This window comes from Sorex fumeus, unplaced genomic scaffold (genome assembly GCF_029834395.1).
Source record: "Sorex fumeus unplaced genomic scaffold, SorFum_2.1 ptg000044l, whole genome shotgun sequence".
Classification (NCBI taxonomy): Eukaryota; Metazoa; Chordata; class Mammalia; order Eulipotyphla; family Soricidae; genus Sorex; species Sorex fumeus.
The window spans coordinates 39,377,078-39,399,632 of NW_026606101.1; the positions used below are offsets into that span (position 1 = coordinate 39,377,078).

General features: G+C 41.8%; 1 protein-coding gene across 1 annotated transcript; it reads right to left on the minus strand.

Annotated features, from left to right (window-relative positions):
- Nucleotides 1-1,436: 1,436 nt before the first annotated feature.
- CRNKL1 (crooked neck pre-mRNA splicing factor 1) lies at nucleotides 1,437-22,298 on the minus strand. The gene is made up of 14 exons (XM_056121416.1): nucleotides 22,171-22,298; nucleotides 19,837-19,989; nucleotides 18,477-18,568; nucleotides 17,537-17,695; nucleotides 15,754-15,920; nucleotides 13,623-13,801; nucleotides 11,730-11,900; nucleotides 9,917-10,108; nucleotides 9,118-9,177; nucleotides 8,452-8,532; nucleotides 6,185-6,424; nucleotides 4,248-4,349; nucleotides 2,683-2,931; nucleotides 1,437-1,765 (listed from the first exon to the last, which is right to left on the minus strand). Exons 1-14 carry the CDS (start codon nucleotides 22,219-22,221, stop codon nucleotides 1,598-1,600), a joined length of 2,064 nt encoding a protein of 687 aa, XP_055977391.1. The 5' UTR covers nucleotides 22,222-22,298; the 3' UTR covers nucleotides 1,437-1,597.
- Between the last annotated feature and the right edge of the window lie 257 nt (nucleotides 22,299-22,555).

Genomic DNA, 22,555 nt, shown 5'->3' on the forward strand with positions numbered 1-22,555 from the left:
CAATGGGACCATTTAAAAGAACTCAAGCAGCAAGGTGAAAATAAAGTTTTGATCTTTTAAAATTTATAACCTCACTTTTCTGGTTTTTGTCTAGTTATTGTCGTCACACTATTGTATTTTCAAGATACAATTTAGTAACACTGGGTGAATAGTTTAAAATTTAGTGATTAATTTGCAGTTGGCCTTTGAGGTATAGATGCAGTTTTAGTTAAACAGTTTGGGCTGTGACCAAAATAAGGGGGAAAAAAGTCCTGATAAATGCAAGTCAAGTTAAAGGAAATAATCCCTCAGATCAGTTAAAGCAAATCATTTCTGCTTGAGAACATGAGCACTACATCAGTGAGTAAGCTTTCATCCTTGTGCTGCTTTTCACATGTTTTAAAACCAAGGCAAGGAGCTGAAGGGACAGCACAGAGAGTAGGGCGTTTGCCTTGCATGTGGCCAAACTGGGTTTGATTCCCAGCATCCCATGATTCCCCAAGCACTGCCAAGAGTAATTCCTGAATACCGGACCAGGGGTAACCCCTAAGCATCACCGGGAGAGACCCCAAAAAGCAAAACAAAACAAAACAAAACCACCAAAGCCAAGGCAAGTATGTGTCAACCCTCAGGGTAGATACATCTGCAACACAATGGGAGATGTCTATTGGTATTTTAGGTAGAAATGATTCTGTAGCTTGGAAACAAATGGACTGTACTGCTAATTAAATGTATCAAAGGCTCTACCCAATCTAAGTATAAAGAAATTTTATTAACAAGACTTAATGTTTGGTTTTTCATATTTATTTGAGCATGGGATGAAAATTTTTCACAGCATGTGTGTTAGCAATTCTCAAACCACTAGAGGATTCAACTAGTTTGCATAACATTACAGCATAATTAAAATTCAAATTTCTTAGTAAAGAAAAAAAGATCTTATTTAGAAAGTTATTTTCCAAGTAATGCTTTCAAAAACATTTAGTTTTAAGTGACAGCTGTCATGCGGGTAATGATAGCTGTCAATAGTAAGGAATAAATAAACTTGCTAGTAACACTATTCTGAGCACTTAAATGATATTTTATCATTTAATTTTCAAAATGAACTGGAAAAATATTAGCCCGTGTATGTATGAGTAAACTGAAATTAAGGGTAAATTATGTAACTGTGGCAGAGGCAGGAGTGGAGCTCAAATTCAGTGCATGAAAAATTCAGACATGAAAAATTCAGACATGAAAATTCAGACATGAAAAAGCTGAGTTGAGTGCATAAAATACCATCCAAAAGCATGAGATCAGGCAACTGGAGTATTGCGGAATGTAACTTCAAAACTTCTAGAAAAAGATTCTTTCAAAAATCTGCAGTTCCGTATAAAATAGAGAACTTAATTAGATCCCTGGATGTAGGAGGTGGGCAAAACAATGTTTAGATTCAGACTAAAAAAAAAACATCCAGCAGTTAATTCCCAAAACAGACCCCAGTGTATTTTGAAGTAATTTGAAAAGTAGCTGCTGAAAAATTCAATTTGCGGTTGCTGATATATACAAAACCTTTACAGGAATCCTACAAGTTCCAAACTATTTATAAAAATAAAGTTTTTTTCTCAGTATGAACAAAAGATCAGGATTCACTCTCATCGACATCCTTATCTGGATCCTGCTCAGCGGCCTCCTTCTCCTGTTGCTGTTTTTTCCAAAGTTTGGCCATGGCCAGGAGTTTAAGGTTGGGTTGGTTGGCAGCATCTTCTGGAAAGATGTAATCATAATACTCTTCCCAGCCAGCATCAGACTACAAAAAAATAACAAAAAGAAAACCCAAAGTTAAAGATAGCTACCTGTGGCTGAGATGCTCAGATTTTGGTTAAAGTGGAGGATTTTTCTGTGAAAACAGTTTAACCTTTTCATTTTATGAAACAATATTAAGGTATACTACAGAAGGTCAAAGGGTAGGCAGTTAGAGATTGACAATGAGTAACCATCTCTGGATTTGGTGTTGCTGTGACTGTAGCTCAGACAGCCAAAATCCTGGACCAAAAAATACTGAAAAAAAGGAAGAAGTACAGCTCTTAAATAGTCAACTAAGAAGATATTCAGTGTCTACATCTCTTCTGCAGTTTTAGGTTTAGCCTTCACATTTTCCAAGATTTACTTAGTAAATAAGCACTTATAAAACCCACTGATCTGTACCTACATTATCATTCTGACTACCCTCATATTCCTACCAACTCCGGTAAGTCACTTTTTACTTTTCAAAGACTTCTCTAGTTCCAGCTTTGACCACAATTTGATTTTTATAGCTTTCTGGTAGGTCTCTTCCAATATAAGCCCTTTGGGAGCACCTACAGGAGGTACCATGAACATTTTGTGTCTAAAAACCTTCCTATAATCCACATTTTCTCTGACTGGGTTCCGTTGAAAAGGTAAGCTACATTTCCCTTAACACTAACTTTCTGCCCAATGCTCCAGAAATGCCCCTTCATGCAGATCCTAGAATCAACTATCCTTACGAAGCTGTCACCAGTTCCCTTCTCTGATGGGCGGACTATATACACTGCTTTGTCTATAGTTGTCAGACTCACCTAGAGACTGTCTACTCCCATTATCTAACTGCAAACACACCACTTGGGAAGTATAAAATTCAAAATCACTTGCCCTTCTCATGATACAAGATACTCGTGAGATAACAGCTTCAGGGCTAGCTCTTACCCCATCATCGGTCTGGACCTTTCTCCTCTTCTTGACTTTCTCTGGCATGAGTTTGTCTACTCTCTCTTTATCTGTTACTGTTCCAAATTCATCTTCAAAGCTTCTCCATGATTCCAGCAGCATAAGCCTCTCTTCCTTTTCTTCACAGTTTCGCATACTTTTGTTAGCTTCTTCATAAATTTGTCTGCATTTAGCCAAACTACCTTCTTTCCCCGACGACAACTCAAACTGAGCAAAGCTGATCCATACCTATTAAAAAAATTCTGTCAAATTACCCGTGTCACTCAGAAGACAATGTAATGATAATAAGGCTAACTTCCTGTTAATACCACTTGCATTTTATATATGTGTATACATACATACATATATATGTATATATATTCACCTGTAAGAACATAAAATATCAACTATGGTTTCTGGTTTTGGGGCCATACCTGGTGCTGAAGCTTACTCCTGGCTTAGGGACCTAAGGTACGATATACACAGTGCAAGTTCCCGTGGCTGCTATACTATCTCTCAGGTTCCCAATATCAACTATTTTAATAGACTAATGCTGAAGTAGTTTACTTTTCCCCCAAAGTGTGTATAGATTTACTAACATGCTACATGTGCCTTTTTTGTTCTTTTTGACACTTTTATTTTCTGAGGGAAAGGGGGAATTTTTTTTTGATTTTTGGTCCACATTGGTGATGCTCAGGGGTTATTATTCCTACCTCTGTACTCAGGAATTACTCCTGGCAGTGCTCAGGGGACTATGGGATGACAGGGAACGAAGTTGTGTTGGTCATGTGCATGGAAAATGCCCTACCTCTCTACTATCTCTCTGGTCCTAACCTGTTTTGTTTGGGCCATACCTGGCAGTATGGTACTCGGGTTACTCCTGGCTCTGCATCAAGAATTACGCTTGGTGGTTTGTGTGTGTGTGTGTGTGTGTGTGTGTGTGTGTGTGTGTAATCATATGGGATGCCAGGGATCAAACCTGGGTCAACTGTCTTACCTTCTGTACTATCTCTTCAGCCTCCAAAACTTGAAAGATTTAAAAACAGGACTTAAGCATTTATTTTTTTTTCTTTTTACACAGTATTACTGATTCTCTTTTTTCTTTTTCATGAGTCACCATCAATTTCAAAATCAGAGTTACTCATGATTTAGTTTCAGTCATACAATGTTCTAACACCAATCCCTTCACTAGTGCCCACTTCCCTCCACCAATGTCCCTAGTTTCTCTCCCTCCAGCCTGCCTCTATGGCAGGCACTTTTGACCTTTCAGCTTCCTGAAGCAGTTTACTTTTATATTTAATTAGATGTCTGAAATAAGTCTTAAAACCTGCAAGTATTTTTTACTTAATCCATGCTGTTCAAATTATTCATACGAGTGTTGACCTGGTTAAGATTTAACCTGAGTGGGATTCAGGTTCCTTTGAAAAGAAAGAAAGTAATTTAAAACAAAAAATTTAAAATATCAGTCATAACATAGGATGAAGTATTTCTTTGTAAGACTTTATAATACTTTTTAAGTATTTCTTTGCAGATTCATGTAAAAACAATCTATACAGCAAGGCTACCTTGACATGTTGTGTCCGCTGAAGCAATCGTCGGTAAAGATTTCGTGTTCTTTCAGTTTCTTCCTGTTCGATTTCAAAATCAATATAGGATTTCCAAAGCACCTAAGAAAGATAATCTAATAGGTCAGTCTTGACATTCAGCAACATGTCCTTACTCAAAGCACAACCATCCCAACTTGAGACATCCTGGAACCTAGGACTTCTATAAACAAGGAACAGAAGACAAGTGAATAAATACTGGCACTTATATGCAACCCAAAACTTGGCTAGGATCTTTTATTATGAGACAAAAGGAAAAGGATTCAACAAGTCTTTTTGGGGGGTGGAGGCAGGGGGATGGGACACACCACATCCAGAGGTGCTCAGGGTTTCTGGCTCTGTACTTAGGGATAACTTCTGGCAGGACTTCGAAGACCGTATGGGATGTCAGGGATTGAACCTGCGCTGGCCACGTGCAGGCAAAAAACCTACCCACTGTACTATTGAAATGGACCCATATTCTTGGAGTTTTAAGTGCTGGGCTATTTGCCAAATCTTCATGACACTGTCATACTGCTGTCCAATGCAATTAAAATTTCTGGGTGAAAACAGCCATAGGAAATTTGTATATACGATCTAAAATTATCAATGTAAATTCCTTGATATGAGCCTGGCAAGCTACCCGTGACGCATTCGATATGCCAAACACAGTAACAACAAGTCTCATGATGGAGACGTTACTGGGCCCGCTCGAGCAAATCGATGAACAACGGGAGGACCGTGACTGTGAGTTCAACTCAACAAGCAGAGTAAACAGCTATCAACCTGCTAAGTATAGCCTGCTAAGGACAAGGATGAGTAAGATGTGGTCCAGACACCTAGAAGTTGACAGGTGAGGAGATGAAACTGACAACGGGTACCACAAAAATATAAAAAGCCTGTCCTAACGCAGTCAGTGGACCCAAACCATTAATACTCTATTTAGTAAAAGATTGACAGAATGGCTGGGTTTTCAAGCTCTTGCTATTCAAATTAGCACTAACTGTGCTTGGTGCCATCTTGTGGCTACAGTTAAAATACCAAAGGGATGATTTCTGGACTTCAATGGATGACTTTCCAGTACTGCAGAATGATAATTGTAGTTTCAAAGACATTCTGGTTTAGTTAAGGCCTCTTCAATTGTTGGAACTTGGAATTGTATTGCTTCAACCTCTATTCCCCTTAACTTCCAGATGGGACTGCCTGCTGCCTGTCCTAGACCCTTTGCAATTCTGTTTGAGAAAAGGAGAAGAGCATCAACTAACCCCACTATGTTCCAGTTCATCCTGATGTTTGTTATCTGAGAAGAGGGCAATTCGAATCTCTAGCCTATCCCCCAAACAAAATAGCCCTAATTGGAGTGGAAAAGACTGTAGGTTTGCTAAGAGTATCTTTGTGCTATAAAATGCACACACATTTAAATGATTACTAGAGTGGGGGCAGAGCAATAGTACAGCGGGTAGGGTGCTGCCTTGCACATGGCCGACCTAGGTTCAATCCCCAGCATCCCATATGGTCCCCCAACCACTGCCAGGAGTAATTCCTGAGTGTAGAGCCAGGAGTAACCCCTGAGCTTCACTGAGTGTGCTCCCCCCTCCCCCAAAATAAAAGTATTACTAGAGAATATTTAGGGCTGGAACGATAGCACAGCGGGTAGGGTGTTTGCCCTGCACGTGGCCCACCCGGGTTCGATTCCTCTGCCCCTCTTGGAGAGCCCATAAAGCTACTGAGAGCTCCCGCCCGCATGGCAAAGCAAGGCAAGCTACTGGCCACATATTCGATATGCTAAAAAAAACAGTAACAAGTCTCACAATGGAGACGTTACTGGTGCCCGCTCGAGCAAATCGATGACAATGGGATGTCAGTGCTACACGCTACAGAGAATATCTAAACATACTATTTCAACTCAAGTTCCTTACCTCTGGCATGTCTAAGCGTGGCTGACTTATAGCCAACTCGTAGATTGCCCGGGCTCTCTCAATATCACCAAGGATTGTCTCTAATTCTGCAAATTTAATCCAAGACGTACAATTTTCAGGTCCAAATTCCAGGAATTTTTCATAAAGCTTCCGGCATCTGTCAAATTCTCGAAGCTGCAGCTCCAATTCTATGTAACCTTTAAATAACTTGTTCTTTGGACATTTGCCTATTGAAGTTCCCTGGAAAATAAAATGGCCAAATCATTATGGTAAGTTAATGGGTTCAACCTGTACCTATTCAAGAAGCTGTTTTCTGCTGAGCAAAAAACCTGGCAGAAAAAAACATGACAAGCTATGCTTCCTTTGGGGCTACCACACTGTTCAGGCCAGTTCCTAAGAGGTCAAAGGAAACAAGTAAAGCTGTGGAGAGGGACAATTCCCACTGGTGTCTGTTCAACAGACAGTAAGTTTCTCAGAATTGTCTGGACAACCGCTGGTGGTTTACTTAATTTCTTAAACTGTGTCTTGACCCTGAATAGGGCCTTTTTTTTTCATACGTGAGTGTCATTTATGTGATTATTTTGTATCTCTCTTATTTAAGGAATAACATTTTTAGACATCCTATTATGACATCTTATTATCTCATTCCTACTTTGGACAAACTGGCAGGCTACCGAATGTAGCCTGTCCACACGGCAGAGTCTGGCAAACTCCCCGTGGCGTACCCAATATGCCAAATACCAGTAACAATGCTGGGTCTCATTCTCCTAAAGAGCCTTGAATATATCTCAGGGCTAGGATGAAGGAGACGTTACTGGGGCCTGCTCGACGCAATCGACGATTAACAGGATGATTTGTGATTTGATTTGTGATTTTTAGATAAAAATTAGATTTCTGGGGCTGGAGGGATAGCATAGCGGGTAGGGCGTTTGCCTTGCACGCGGCTGACCTGGGTTCGATTCCCAACATCCCATATGGCCCCCCGAGCACCACCAGGAGTAATTCCTGAGTGCATGAGCCGGGAGTAACCCCTGTGCAAAGCTGGGTGTGACCCAAAAAGCAAAAAAAAAAAAAAAAAAAAAATTAGATTTCATTTTAGATGCCATTGAAAGTAGAGGATATTTTTACTATACTACAGTGTAAATGAAACTATTTTAAAACACATTTTTAAGAAGTTAAACATAACTTAAAAATGTGCGTTTTTGCAGGAATCTATGTATTTTTCTTTTTTTTTTTTGCTTTTTGGGTCACACCCAACGATGCTCAGGGATAACTCCTGGCTCTGCACTCAGGAATTACCCCTGGTGGTGCTCAGGGGACCATATGGGACGGTGGGAATCGAACCCGGGTTGGCCACGTGCAAGGCAAACGCCTTACCTACTGTGCTATTGCTCCAGCCCCAATCTATGTATTTCTTAGGTATGTCTATGTTGGATCCTTTCAAGAAAATTTTGTTTTTGAGCCAAACCTATGATTCCCAGGGATCACTCCCGATAGGGCTCAAACGACTGTATGAGATGCTGGGGATTTAACCTGAGTGAATCACAAGCAAGGCAAGTGACCAATCAGCTGTAATATCTCTCGGACCCTCCACTTAAAAAATCTTAACAAGAGGTGGAAATGAGGCTCAAGTGGAAATCATATGCCTTGCATGTGCAAGGGACCTTGTCTCTATCCCTGGCATCCATGGCCCCGAGGACCAATGAGTACCTCTGCTTCCTAACAGTGCCAATGCAAGTTGTGCAAAGAGAAAAAAAAAAAAAGAAATTTTAGAACAAGTATTAAGAGATGTGTTTAATACACAAAAATTTTTGTACAGGATTAGACTACTAAGACATGATGTTATGGAAAGACCTGGTAACTATTAAGTTTCAAATATTAGAACAAAATGTTAATTTCCCCAAGCTAAATTATCTGCGGGGCTGGAGAGATAGTACAGTGGGTAGGGTGGCTTGCCTTGCACATGGCCAACCTGGGTTCAATCCCCAGCATCCCACTTGGTCACCTGAGCAGAAGTGATCCCAGAGTACAAAGCCAGGAGGAAGCCCTGAGCACTACAGTGCTGTGTCTCCTACTATGCCCTTCCTCACCCCGCCCCCCCCCCCCAAAAGAAAAAGTAATGCACTAGAACCCAATCTGTTGTCAAGGACTGTGTGCTTTCTACAGGTCTAGAGTCATAAAGGTGTGAAGAGTCAATGCCGCTATGAGGACTGCAGTTCTAACCTCCCGTACAGAACTCATGAAGCACAATGAGTCTGTTTACTTACCAAAGCTCTTCTGGCAAAGGGGAGATTTTTCTGTCTAATTTCAAACTGTGCATATAATAACCACATTTTGGCAAATGTGAACTAGAAAACAAAGCACAAAACATCTAATTTCAGATATGTGTTTAGAGTAAATCAAGTCATTGTATTTAAATTAACAGAAGGCCCTAGACATTAGGTTTCCCTAACACTTCAGAGCTAGGCTGTACTGACACCACGATGCAGATACTTTTCTGCAGAAGCCTGCAGCTCTTACTCAGATCTGGCTGTGCTCTGTGTGTAAACAGCCTTCTATCATAGAAGGGAACTGTCTGACACTGGGAAACAGAGCAGAGGGAAACTTTCATTTCAAGAAAATTTACTGTTCCCCAGGCATGCTCTGACCTACTCAGATGCCAAGAAACTGGGTTTCTTGCACGTGCTGTTTCTCCTCTGATGTGCTCCACCTTCTAGGCTACTGACTCCAATTACAATCCTATTCTGAATTTCTACAACTTATCATCGGCATCATTCATCATTTAACACAGGAATCCTTACAATTATATAGTAAGATATTTATGGCTGAAAAGAGTTTGTTTTCCAGGGTGCTTAGTACAGGGAAATGTTCAGCTGAACTTTGTCTTACTGATTATTTCACAATTAAAGAGCAGATTTTTTAATCACTTGTACCTTTTTGTGTGGAATTAGTTCCAAAGATGCCTGATACACTTGTCTTGTCCTCTCAGGATCCTGTAATGGGTGAGAAATTTCCACAAAATATTAAGGTGTATTGCTAATACTGTGTCTGGCATATCGAATACTAATTTTACTAATAAAAAGAAAGGGGTACACCCTCAACATGGAATGTTTTCACAATCTGCTGTTCCCAAGTTTTGACACTATTCATAATTAAAAGTATAAAACTGATAGTTTGAAAGAATCTCCAAACACAGTCACAGAACTCTAAGAGCATCTCGTATAAAGGCTTTTTGAAAGTCTGATCGCAAAAAAAGAAATAATGACGTTTTCTACCTTAGATCAAGAGCAAAACTAATCTTTTTCTGTTTACATACGTGCAACATTCAGAAATATGAAAATCTCACTTGATCATTAGTAAAAGTGAAAAGTACAATCTAGCTGTAACCTCTTTTTGTGAGAAAACCAGGAGCCAAGTATAGTTAAATGAAGGACTAGTTGGTTGCTTATTTTCATATTCAAGTGATACCGAATAGTACCTTAAGTTTAAAAAACAAAATAAAACTTATCTCCTGTACCCAGATCTATAGAATTTAAGATGGTGCTAAACAAAATATATAATCATATTGCTGAAGAGAACCTATAAGAATCTAAAACAAAATTCCCTTGTTTTAAAAAACGTAGTTCCTATCCAAACAGCTAAAGTATAGGTGTGTGTGTGTTGGGGGGTGGGGGAGAGGGGTCAGGGTGCAGAAGTCGTCATCAACAGTAGACATGAAAGTTAATTTTCTACCTTTGCTTCCAATTCCTCATAAAGCGCATAGTTGACCCAAAGATAAATGTAGCGCTTCCAATGTCTTTTCTCCTGAATGGGTGGGACATTGGCAATGGCTCTTTCATAGACTTCTCGGACTACTTCTTCTTTTGCATCACTTTCCACCAAGCGCAAATAATCAAACCAAGCATCATAATTGTGTGGATTAGCCTGGAAAGACAAGTGATTTAATAAACAAAAGCAAGAGCTATATTTGTAAGAATACTAGAAAAACAAGTGATTTAATAAACAAAAGCAAGAGCTATATTTGTAAGAATACTAGAAAATATGAGCTAAAATAACTAGACGGACTTTCCATGCTTTTTAAGTAATGTATCCATTCGATTTCACATTTAAAAATTATTCTTGGGCTGGGAATATACATCAGTAGTAGAACACTTGCCTTATGTCTGCCTGGGTGTAGTCTTGTGTACACACTTGTGCGCACAGTGGGTAGTGTGCTTACCTTGCATATGACCAACCTGGGTTCGATCCTCAGCATCCCATTTGGTTGCACACCACACACTCCCATCCCACCTCACCCCTGAAGATCCAGGATGCAGTTGAAAGAGGCGGAGCAAATGCCCCCAGCATCTTGCCCCTAACACATACACATTCACACCCTCATACATGCATCCACTGGGGGATGTGCATTAGAGAGGTGAAGCAAATGTCTGCCGGACAAGTGCAGTGCCTTAAGTTCCATCCTAGCACCAGAAGGCTTTTCCTTCCTTCCTGAGCATCTATGCATGTGGTGGACCAATCGAAAAAAAGTAGCAAGTGGCGTATTTAAGGTTTTATAAATAGAAATGATTAATCAGAGAGCACAGCAGATGTCCCAGTAGGCCCCTTTCATCTACAATCACTCTTCAAATAGTCAATAATCAGACGTCTCTTAATTCATAAATGCATTTGCTTCTATGTATGCCTACATATTTTTTAAATCTACATTTAAAATTACAATGGGGGCCAGAGCGATAGCACAGCAGGGAGGGCATTTGCCTTGCATGCAGCCGACCCAGGTTCGATCCCCAGCATCCCATATGGTCCCCCAAGCACCGCCAGGAGTAATTCCTGAGTACAGAGAGAGCCAGGAGTAACCTCCGAGCATCAACGGGTGTGACCCCCGACAAAAAAAAATTACAATGGAATTATACAGTGCTCACTGTGATACCAGTTTTGTAAATGGTGATTTGTCTTGAACATACCTTGCTGATTTCATTTAGAACTAATCCTCTGGAGATATCTTAATTTATCTAAGCAGAAATATTTTTCAATACATAGAATACTAAAGGGGAATGCTGTCTTTTAATTTAAATCTACTTGCCTTTCAGGCAAGCAACCTGTGTTTGATCCCTGGCACAACATACGGCCCAGGAGCGATCTCTAAGCACCAAGCCAGTAGTAAGCCCAGGCACAGCTGGATGCAGCTCCCCCCTACAGAAGATGAAAATAAAACCATTATCTTCACCTTCAAGAAGTCAAGCAAAAGGGTAATACAAAAAAGTGGGCTTTTCTGATCAAGTCTGACTCTTCCCTTTCTCAAACACAGATAGTACATTTTTTTGCTCAAACTTGAATACACAATCAGCAATTTACAAAGGGACTTTCAATATTCAGAGCATATCCAAATGATGTACGCTGCACTTTCTATTGGACTGGTTTATTCTACCTGTGGAATAGCTGTCGATTTATTGGAGCACCAAACTTGCCACTACTCACTTTACTGTAACTATTATGAAGTGGCGCATTTCAGTTCTCTGCTGAGCTAAGTATCTACACCACGACTCACCTTTACTTCTTCTTCATACTGGAATCGCCGTTTACTTACGATGATGTCTTCAATACCCCGCCTATCACCAAACTTCTTCTCAAAAATGGTGTAGTTTTTAAAGAGTTCCTGGGCTTCTTGCTTTGAAATTCTATCCAGTGCGTACTTGTATATCACTCGTACCCTTTCAAACTAAAGATAGATAAATTATTATTGTCCACAACATAGTGTTCTCATTCTAATTATAACTTAGAAAACCTTAAAACATCAAACCTTATGGAGGTTGGGGAAATAGCGTAAAGGGCTGGAGAGTAGCATGTCTTGCATGCCTGAGGCCCTAAGTTTGATCGTGGGCATCATATGGCTCCTACCAGCTCTGAAGTGTAGTCCTGGAGGCCTCTGAGACTGTAGGTGGGCCGTGGTGGCCTCCAGCACCTTTGGGCCCAAGCAGCCTTAAGTAACTGCACCCTGAGGTTCCTTCAGCATAACTGGAAGACCTCTCCCTACCAAATTATCTGCAAGTTTACATTCTAAAGTCTCATAATGTCCAAAATAAGACCCTTTGTCCTTTGTGTTCAGAGCAGTTCAGTCAGGATATAACCATACTTGGAACTCCACCTCTCTTACTTAACCTATCAATGGAATGCCATCTCAACCAAACTGAATCAATATCGACTATTTCTCCCTACCAAACATGGGCCTTTCCCAGTCTTAGTAAGCAACACCTACTGTCTTCTGCTTGCTTACACCCAGAGCTGAGGAAATACCTGGTTCCTCTCCTTCCCTCATTCCCCACATCACCGCTTAACAAGTCCTGTCACGTTTACTACTTTGTTCCTCTTGCCAACTTCCCTTTTTTCCTGGGCAATTTCAAAGTCACCCTTCTTTCAATTTACTATCCTTTCCCCAATACAATACTGAACTAGCTTAAGGCTCGTCTTAGAATATGAATAGGATGCCACGTAGACGTCAATACTTTCCACTGACTAAAAGAATTTGAAGTCCCATCATGATAAATATTAAGATTCTACATTTGAACTCAACCCACCTCTCTTAGTTCTATAGTATGTGATATTAAGGAATTATTTTATATATTATATTATGTAGGGCTGGAGCGATAGCACAGCGGGTAGGGCGTTTGCTTTGCATGCGGCAGACCCGGTCAACCCAGGTTTGATTCCTCCACCCCTCTTGGGAGAACCTGGCAAACTACCGAGTATCTTATCCACATGACAAAGCCTGGCAAGCTCCCTGTGGTGTATTCGATATGCCAAAAACAATAACAAGTCTCACAACGGAGACGTTACTGGGCCCGCTTGAGCAAATCGATGAACAACGGGAGGACAGTGCTATTATATTATGGGAGAAAATAACTCATTTATTTAAGAGGACAATCTGTTTTCATTTCAAATTCTGTTCTCTGTTCTGAGTGGTCTTTTTTTTATTTCCCAGGTTATCATTTTAAAGTCTTCAATTAGGGGGACTAGAGCAATAGCACAGCAGGGAGGGCCTTGCATGTGGCTGACCCGGGTTTGATCCTCATCCCATATGGTCCCACGAGAACTGCCAGGAGTGATTCCTGAGTGCAGAGGCAGGAGTAACCCCTGAGCATTGCCAGGTGTGACCCAAAAAGCAAAAATAAAATAAATTAATAAAAAAAAAGTCTTCAATTAGGAAACCAAATGACTCACTTTACATCAAGATATAAAGATTTAATTTTCAAACAAAACACAACAAAAGAGTTAAAATCTATAAGCTCAGCCCCCAATTTGAAATTTAGCCACAAATACATACTTTCAGTAATCATATTTATATATTTTATAAATATTTTCTCCACGTGTTAATAATCTCACTGCACAGGAAGTGATCTTTAAGTTACTATGCATGATAGTCAATCAAGTTCTTTTAGCTTACCTCTTTTTGATTTTCTTCAAATTTGGCAAAGGCCACATAAAGGTGTTCATCCATATGTTCATCTCCAAAAAATTCAACAGCCCTTTCATACACTTTTCGTGCATGGGCAAAATAACCATGTTTTTCTTCAAAGCGGGCATATTTGATCCAATTTTTAACATCCGGATGCACAAGAACAAGTGCAACGGAATTAAGGAAAATATCAGGTAAGAGGCAACACGACTTAAAGGAAAACAAAAGCTGACACACACACACACACACACTCTTGATAATGTAAATTACTACTACAATGGTGATGTAATATCTTTAAATTCTAAGAGTGAATAAAATTGTTTCTCTGAGGGAGGGAGTGTCTTATTTGCCTATTGTCCTTGAGCTTACTCAATACTTTAGTAGGAAGAACAAACAGAAGTTTGAAAATACAGAACTCACTAATCATGTGATCCCAAAGAAGCTATTGTCTGAGCCTCAATTTTAAATAGAGAAAAATTATACAAACTTCCTTATCTGACTTTCAACGAGATAATGCTTGAGTAGCTCTTGCAGTTTCCAGTCAAAAGAATATGCTCAATAAATGGTATCTATCAGGTTAAACGCTCAGTAACATTAATATTTAAATTAATGACTAAGAGAAAACCAACATGTCACAAATGGAATCTACTGAGTCAATAAAGTTCTGAATTAATGTATCTTAACAGAATCTACCTATTTTTAATTTATTTTCCTCGAGGAAACCTTTAATTTCTAAGGTAGCAATATATTAAAATGTCAATAATGTAACAGCACTGACCCTAAAGCCCTCACTGAGACCAGTTCCCATCTCCATTCCTACCTATGAGCACAGGGTGAAGCTAGTTTTTCCCTTTTCAGTTTCCTCATGTATAGAATGGAGTGGTATGACAATGTTGGCACCAGTGTTGTCAAGAGGATCAAATAACTGTATTTGTCAAGTGCTTAAAACAATGCCTACTAATACCAAGGCCTATGAAAAGTTTATTGAACTGAAAGTAAATTTGACAGAAGATACAAAAATTGCTCAAAAGCCTTGATTCTTACTCTATACTCTGCAAAGGAGACAAAAAGTATGGCTTTCCCTGCTTCCTCCATATCAGCACTCTACAGAGAACTGTATCACCCACTTGGGAAAAAGACTTACAGAATACAAAATCACTCCTCACAGAGAGAACATACGTATAACATCTAGGAAACCTGTACCATGTAGTATTTTTAACTCCTAAAATCAACCATTCCTGGTAGTTTTTATCAGACATGGGTGTTAAAACCCATAGACTGGCCCATATTGGGTTTCTCACACTAGGATCAATTTTCTTAGGAGTTTCAAATTTTTCACCTCTCAGTGCTTGTCTGTGAAAAATGCCACAAATCTTGGCTGATATTGAGGTTAAAAAATATTTTATCAAGTAGAATTCAAATACAGAAACTAGTAGGTAATTTCTGAAATTAGCTGATAATAATGCTTTCACATATATCATCTAATTTTCACTGTCAACCCATAGTAGAATTTTTATTCGTTTCAAAGATGAAAATGTATAGGTCAAAGGAATTAAAGGACTCTCTGGGCTTCAAAGGGGGATACCTACATTATTCTGGAACCTGACTATAGAATTGAGAACAGGGAAGGAAAGAAAGAAACCGACAAGGGGTGGGGGTGGGGGGCACGGGAAAGGGGACAGAGGGTCGGTCACAGGGGCAGGGAAAGGGCACCAGACACAGCGGTGATGAACTGTCATGTGCCTATATTTGAACCACAGAATAACAAAGCCGAAAGTGGGAACTCCAAACTACAATAACCAAACTTTAACATGTGGCTGTCAAGGAGGTAGGCAGGGGGGTGGGATGGGAAAGGGAGACACTGGTGGGCAGATGCTGACGCTGGGGAGAGGTGCCAAAACACCGTATGCCTGAAACTCAACTATGAGAAACTTTGTACATCAGAGTGCCTATCTAAAAAAGCAAAATAAAAAAGAAAAGCAAACATCATCCCGACTTCTCTAGCCACTGCTGAGACCTTAAGACTTCTGAAACAATGCATGTCCCCACTGTGAGGACAGAGACAAGGAGCAGTGATCTCCAAGAACACCGCATCGCTCAGAGGCCATCCAAAGGATATACCGCTCATAAATGGTGCGTGCGCGATCCACTTCCTTGTACCTCAGCTCAAAATTGATGTAGGAGTGCCAGGCCTGCTCCTCGGGCTGCCATTCCATCCAACGCTCAAACACCTGCCGGGCACCAGCAATGTTCCCTAGCATCTCCTCCATGTATGTGTATTTGTACCTTAAAAATAAAACACATTCGAAATATTATAAGCAATCTGACAAAGGGGAAAGTCTTCAGGCAATTTCTTTAGTTTCTGAGCCATAGTCAGTGGTGCTCAGGAGTAACTCCTGGCAGTGCTCAGGGGACCACTGGTACCGGAAATGAAGCCCAGGTTGGCTGCATGCAAGGCAAGTGCCCTACCCCTGTACTATTCATCTGGCCCCAAATCAGGTAATTCCTGATTTGTTGATTATGAGGAAGATTTAGGATTTATCTTCCTTAAAGCTTATACTGTTTCCCTTACAGCTTATACTGTAAATCTAGAAGGAAAAACCATAGCGGGATGGTGGTGATTGTGTGTTTAAGTCCATTTTCTCTTAGAGAATGGCTTACTCCAGCAAGGAGTTTTCTATGCATAAAAGATGGCAAAGTTTTCATAACATGGCTACTAAGACTGAGGGATAATGAAGAGTATATAGTTTAATTTGGGGTGGGGGGAGGGCAGGGGGGAGGTGCCTCCCACAGTGATTTTCAGCCAACCCGGCCAGCAATTCAAAGCAAGGGCCTCAGTGGAAGTGTTGCGTGGTCTGAATGCCAGAACAGCCAAGGCCACTCCATGGTGCTCAGAGCTTCTAGGGCTGTGCCTGGCAACATTCCAGGGACCCTGTAGGGAAGGAAAGCAAACCGGGATTGTGCAGTAAATGCTAGACCAGGCTAATCACTGTCTAGCATGCCTCCCCTCAAGTATTATTTTAATATGTAAAGAAAATTAGGATAGACAAAAAGTTATGCATGATTAAAACTATGTAAATAAAAGATACACAAAAACAAAAGAAATTTCCTAGCTTATAAAAAGCTGTTTGTCACTTGGCCGAAGACACAGTACAGTGGATAGGGCACTTGTCTTGCACATGGCTGACCAGGATTTGATCAATATGGTCCCCCAAGTCTGCCAGGAGTGATTCCTGTGCACAGAGTCAGGATTAACCCCTGATTGCTGGGGGGCATAGCCCCAAAACCAAACCAGAAAGCTGTTTGTCACTTGAATGGAACTGGAGAGCATCTTGCTGAGTAGAGTGAGTCAGAGGAAGATGGACAAATACCAGATGATCTGTCATCTGTTGAACAGAGACAAAGCAGGGAGTAGACAGTACTGAACAGTAATAAATGCTTGGCCCAGCATCGCAAAACTCATCACCAAGCAGTGAGGGGAGAGATGCAAGATGAAGACCAACTGCAGGCGACACAGAGACAGAAAGATGTGGGCATTCTGATGGTGGCAGGCTACAGTAAAATTGTACACCAATAATACCAAGGAATTGAACACTGCTGGAACCACCTTACCTAAATGATAATAAAAAGAAATTTGCTTGCCAAAATAAGAGAATAGATAATATTCATGGATGACAAACCTTTGCGTTTTGATCACCAAGCCATGGAGGAAGGGGAAGAAGGAAGAGTAGGGCTAGAAGCGATGCCAAGTCAGTGACAGAAGGTCTTGGACACTTTGGTGGTGGTAAAGGTGTAATAATCTTGTAGAACAAACCACAGAAGTTATCACTACTATAATCATAGTACCTGAAAAACAATTAACTAAGAATAATTTTTTTAAAGCTGTGAGATTAGAAACTTACCAGAACTGGTTGACTCGGGGCAGGGTTGTTATAGCTCGGTCCCATATATTTCGAGCATGGTTGACCTGGCGATTCTTCATTTCCATTTCTGCATATTTCAGCCATAGTGTAATATTTCGATAGTCCACATCTAAAGCACGCTCGTATATGGATCGAGCCCTCAAGAAGCAAGATTTAAAGGAATTCAGAAGCAGTACACATACTACACATGTCAACTATTTCAAACCACCCGTAATGTCTTGTTCTTTTATTGAGTATCTACTATAGCCAGGTTCGGGGGGGGGGGGGGGGGGGGCGGGGGCAGGGCGCGGGGGAGGATATACATTATGCATAGAATCTCAGGAAGACTCAAAATTAGATCAACCTGTAGAAAATTATGATGCAATGAGATAATTTCATAGTCTACATCTGCACCAGGAAGTAGAAGAGAAATAGAAATTGGTGAAAGGCAAAGCAGTAGGTAACTCCATAACTGAGACACTGAGGGAAATTAGTGAGTGGGCATGGTGCTCATTCTACAGAGAGAGAAGCCAGGTGGCAGAGTAAAGAGACATGCTGCCTCTGAGGAGTGACAGCAGGTAGGAATAGCCAGGGCAGGGGTTATGTTAGCAGAACACAGAATACAGGAAGGACCAAATCGTGTTCTTTGTCTTGACCATTCATTTTCGGTGGAACACTTTTTATTTAAAAAAAAAAATCCTATTATGAAGAAAGCAGATCAGATAGTGCTTCTCTAGATGGCGTGTTCTGGAGCTGAAACTTGCCTGCAGACCAAATTCTGTGGCTCTCTGCAGGGCTCGCCTACTTCAGTGCTACTGGAACCCGCGGATTCCATGAACTACACTCTGAAAATGAAATACTACCACGGGCAAACTCTCTATATTTTTCCGTACCTGTTAATATCTGATACCTTTATATACTGACTTTCACGGCAATTTACCTTTGAATCTCCTTTAGACTCTCTTCCCATTGTGCGTATTTTATCCAGTTACTAATCACAGTCCTGTTTTTTCGTATATTATCTTCAAAAGTCTGAAGGAAGGCGAAGAGTCATGTTAAAGGGAAAATAATACAAAAATACAACATTCTTCACCTATTACCCTTGAACCAAAAAAGGTATTTCATTTTGCTCTTAAGAAATAACATCCTAGAATTCCTGAGAAACAAGAAACCCACAAAAGATTATCTCAGGTAAAAAAGGTAAAGGTAAAGGCCCTCCCATTGATCGTCGATTTGCTCGAGCGGGCCCAGTAACGTCTCCATTGGAGACTTTGTTGTTACTGTGTCTGGCATATCGAATACTCTCGGTAGCTTGCCGGGCTCTCCGAGAGGGGCTCTTAAGAAATAACATCCTAGAATTCCTGAGAAACAAGAAACCCACAAAAGATTATCTCAGGTACTTCTTTAAAATCTTACATGCATACAAAGAGAATAATTTAAGACAAATAGAATTATTAGCAATTGGTGATATTTTCTCCTGTTGCCTATGAGAGTTAATCATCTAATATATTGTATCTCTTACTAGTAAAAAAATGACTATTTCAGTTCTATAAGAAATGTCTCTGAAATTCAAATAGAATTCAATAAAGATTATTTAAGGTGGATACAAAAGATTCATGGTTTAAAATAACCCCACATTCTTGGAGGAGGCAATCAGATCACACTCCCCAGTGTTCATTAGGCTATTTCCCCGGGTTTAACCCTTTCTGTGCTCACTGTTACTACTGGTGTTACTGCAGTGTCACTACTGTGGCAGTGTTCAGGAGCTAGGTGGAACTGAAGATCAAACCGAAAGCCTGACATATGAGGTACATCCTCTGGTCCACACCTGGCAGTACTTAGGGACCATTCCCAGCTCAGTACTTGGAAGGTCAAGCCAGCAGAGCCTGGAGGACCATATGTGGTGCCAGACATTTAACAGTGGTTGGCTGCAGGCAAGGCACAAGCCTTACTCTCTGCATTACTTTTCTGGCCCATTTTTGGCACACAATATGGATCAGAACACATAAAAGGACATACAGCTAAGCTTACCTTCCTCCAAACACTAGTTGTTTCGTCTATTAAACTGCCAAATCTCATTCACTTTGCAACAAAAACTATGTCTCTTGTAGATTTAATTTCTTTATACTTTGAAAGTGGTAACTTATGACATATTTTTATAAATTTCAACAAACTGTAGCTACCTGGTAACTATAAGTTATACTATCAACTAAGCTATACACACTAAAATTTTAGCTCATAATTTCTGTAAACCCTAAGCACTTTATATTAACAGAATGAAATATACCCCTTTGACTGACCTTCCTTTTCCGTAATTTGTAATCATTTAGTTCCTCTTCATCTGTAATCTTTTGTTGAGGTGGAGGTGGAAGAAGTTCAAGTTCTCTTTCTTTAGCTTCTCTTAAGAGTTGTTCAGCAGTTATCTGTACCTCAGCTGGAGCTTTGTTTTTAACCTTTAAAGACACAGGTGTTTCTAATTTTAGTAGATGTTCTCCACACATGTTTAAGAAACGAAAATGCTTTTAGGAAGTGAATTTTATAACAATTATTATTTAAAAAAATACCCTTTATGACATACTTTAGTTTCTTGAAGCGAAATAGAAAAAAAAAGATTATTATATTTAAGGTCATAGGTAAAAGTTTCAAGAAAATTGTATCAAGACCAGCAGGATTTTTCCGTTTGACTACTATAACATCTTACTTTGAGGCTGTCTAGCTAACAATTCTCAGCAGAGGTTTTCTAAGATGTACTCAGGGAAGATAATATATACAAATATGTCACCTAGCACTCCAACTTCTAGAAAATTCTTCATCTTATGGCTGGAATGGCTGATAATGCCCCAGAAAGATGATCTGGCTGGCATATCACTGCATTTCAAATCAAAGACGGTGTTTGGTAAGTTTCCACCGTCAGACTGTAAGCTGCTTGAGGTCTAAGAGCTATTCCGTCTAACAAAGAAGCCGTGAATCATTTTGGGCGAGTCTAAAATTAGATGGACTCTAAGAGCAAAATACACATCAGACTTGGAAGACTCAAGAGGCATGAACCACCACATCAAGATTTTTATACTGATTACATGCCCTGTAATCAATACAATTATTTCAATATGACATTGAAATAAAATATAATAAAAATCAGTATCAGTATCACCAGGTTTAAACTTTTATTTAGGTTTAGGGCCCCCACTCAGCAGTGTCACTGGGGAACTCTATGCGGAGCTGAGGAAGGAGCCAGAGTGGACTGTGTGCAAGGCAAGTACACTAACCTCTGCAAGTACATTAATCTCTCCAGCCCTGTCTTGACTGTTCAATCAAGCTCTAAGGGTTTAAAGTGTTTTGGTGGGGTAGCGGTCTGAGCCACACTGGCTGTGCTCAGGCCCTTCTATTAGTGTGGTGGGGCTGTATGGGGTGTCAAGGATGGGCAAACACCTAAGGCTGCAATTCTCTTAAGCCAGGAAACCAATTCACACCTGTGGCTCACATATTTCTAGGGCCACCAGTACCCAAGGAATTTATGGAACTGAACGATACAAAGTAGCATTTCATGTGGCATGTGGAATAATGACGGTAATAATGGTAACAGCCTAGATCCCATTTACCCTGACTGCAATATCTAGGGAGACAGGCAGATGGACAGGGGGGAGGGGGGGGGCAACCCGGAGAGCCGAATGGAGAACGGGCTCCAGGGAGAGCTGGCGGCTCTTAGCTAACTCTTGGCCTCGGATGGGAACACCAGATGCCAAATTCACTGTTCTATTAGTCTGCATTATGCTGCGATGATACGTTTGCCATCTATTTTCTTTTTCTCTCCGTTTGGCTGCCCCAGCGGGACTCAGGGCCCACGTGGGGCGAAGGGGCCCGAACTCGGGTCGGCCGGTGGGGGCCGAACTCCCTGCCTGCTGCCATCTACTGCTCGGGGGGCACCCAATGCTATCTACAGCTCGGGGGGCACCCAATGCCATCTACTGCTCGGGGGGCGCCCAATGCCATCTACAGCTCGGGGGGCACCCAATGCTATCTACAGTTCGGGGGGCACCCAATGCCATCTACTGCTCGGGGAGCGCCCAATGCCATCTACAGCTCGGGGGGGCACTCAATGCTATCTACAGCTCGGGGGGCACTCAATGCCATCTACTGCTCGGGGGGGCGCCCAATGCCATCTACTGCTCGGGGGGGCGCCCAATGCCATCTACAGCTCAGGGGGCACCCAATGCCATGTACTGCTCGGGGGGCGCCCAATGTCATCTACTGCTCGGGGGACACCCAATGCTATCTGCTGCTCGGGGGGCACCCAATACCATCTACTGCTCGGGGGGCACCCAATGCTATCTATTGTTTGGGGGGCACCCAATGCCATGTACCGCTCGGGGGCGCCGCGCAGAGCGCAGGCCTGGGGAGAGCGACCGCCGCTTGCTGGAGACGCTGACCCCGGAGCCCCCGCCTCGCATCCCCGCGACCGTGCCAAGCACCCCATCCCCTCGAGCGCGCCGAGCAGGTGCTACCCGCGGGCCGCCCGGCCACTGCCCACTGCCCCGCAAGACTCCCCTAGCGGCGACTCCCGCCAGCACCACACACCCGGGCACTCGGGGTGGGCGCGCCCCGGACCCGCGCCTGCAGCCCCCTCGGGAGCTCACCTTGGCCACCTTGGGGATCCGCTGCTTCCCGGCTGCGGTGGACGCCGCCATGGCGACTCTCCTGGCGCGAACGCTGGACTTCCAAGTTAACTTTCCCGGCCAAAGCGCGCAGCAGCGGCACCCTACCCCAGCTCCCGAACTTCTCGGCAAGCGGGAGTCCGAACCACCGGATGCGGAAGGGGCAGCTGACCTTTAACCCAGACGCATGCGCAGCGCCGCGGGCGGGGCGTTGCTGTGGTAACCAGACTTCGCGTCCTCCTTGGGCGCTGGGTGGCACTCGAAGGCGTCCCGCAGTTGGGGCTAGGTGATTAGCGTTCGCTGGCCCTCAAGGGACGCGGAGACCGAGTGCAAAGGATCAGGAGTGCATTCCCAGGTCAGTCTGGGA

Coding starts and splice junctions, on each gene's coding strand:
- CRNKL1 (XM_056121416.1), bottom strand. CDS start 22,221: ATGGCGGCGTCCACCGCAGCCGGGAAGCAGCGGATCCCCAAGGTGGCC. Junction 11,901..13,622: donor TTGAAGAAAATCAAAAAGAG/GTAAGCTAAAAG, acceptor ATCTATCTTTAG/TTTGAAAGGGTACGAGTGAT. Junction 10,109..11,729: donor AGTATGAAGAAGAAGTAAAG/GTGAGTCGTGGT, acceptor TTGTCTTTCCAG/GCTAATCCACACAATTATGA.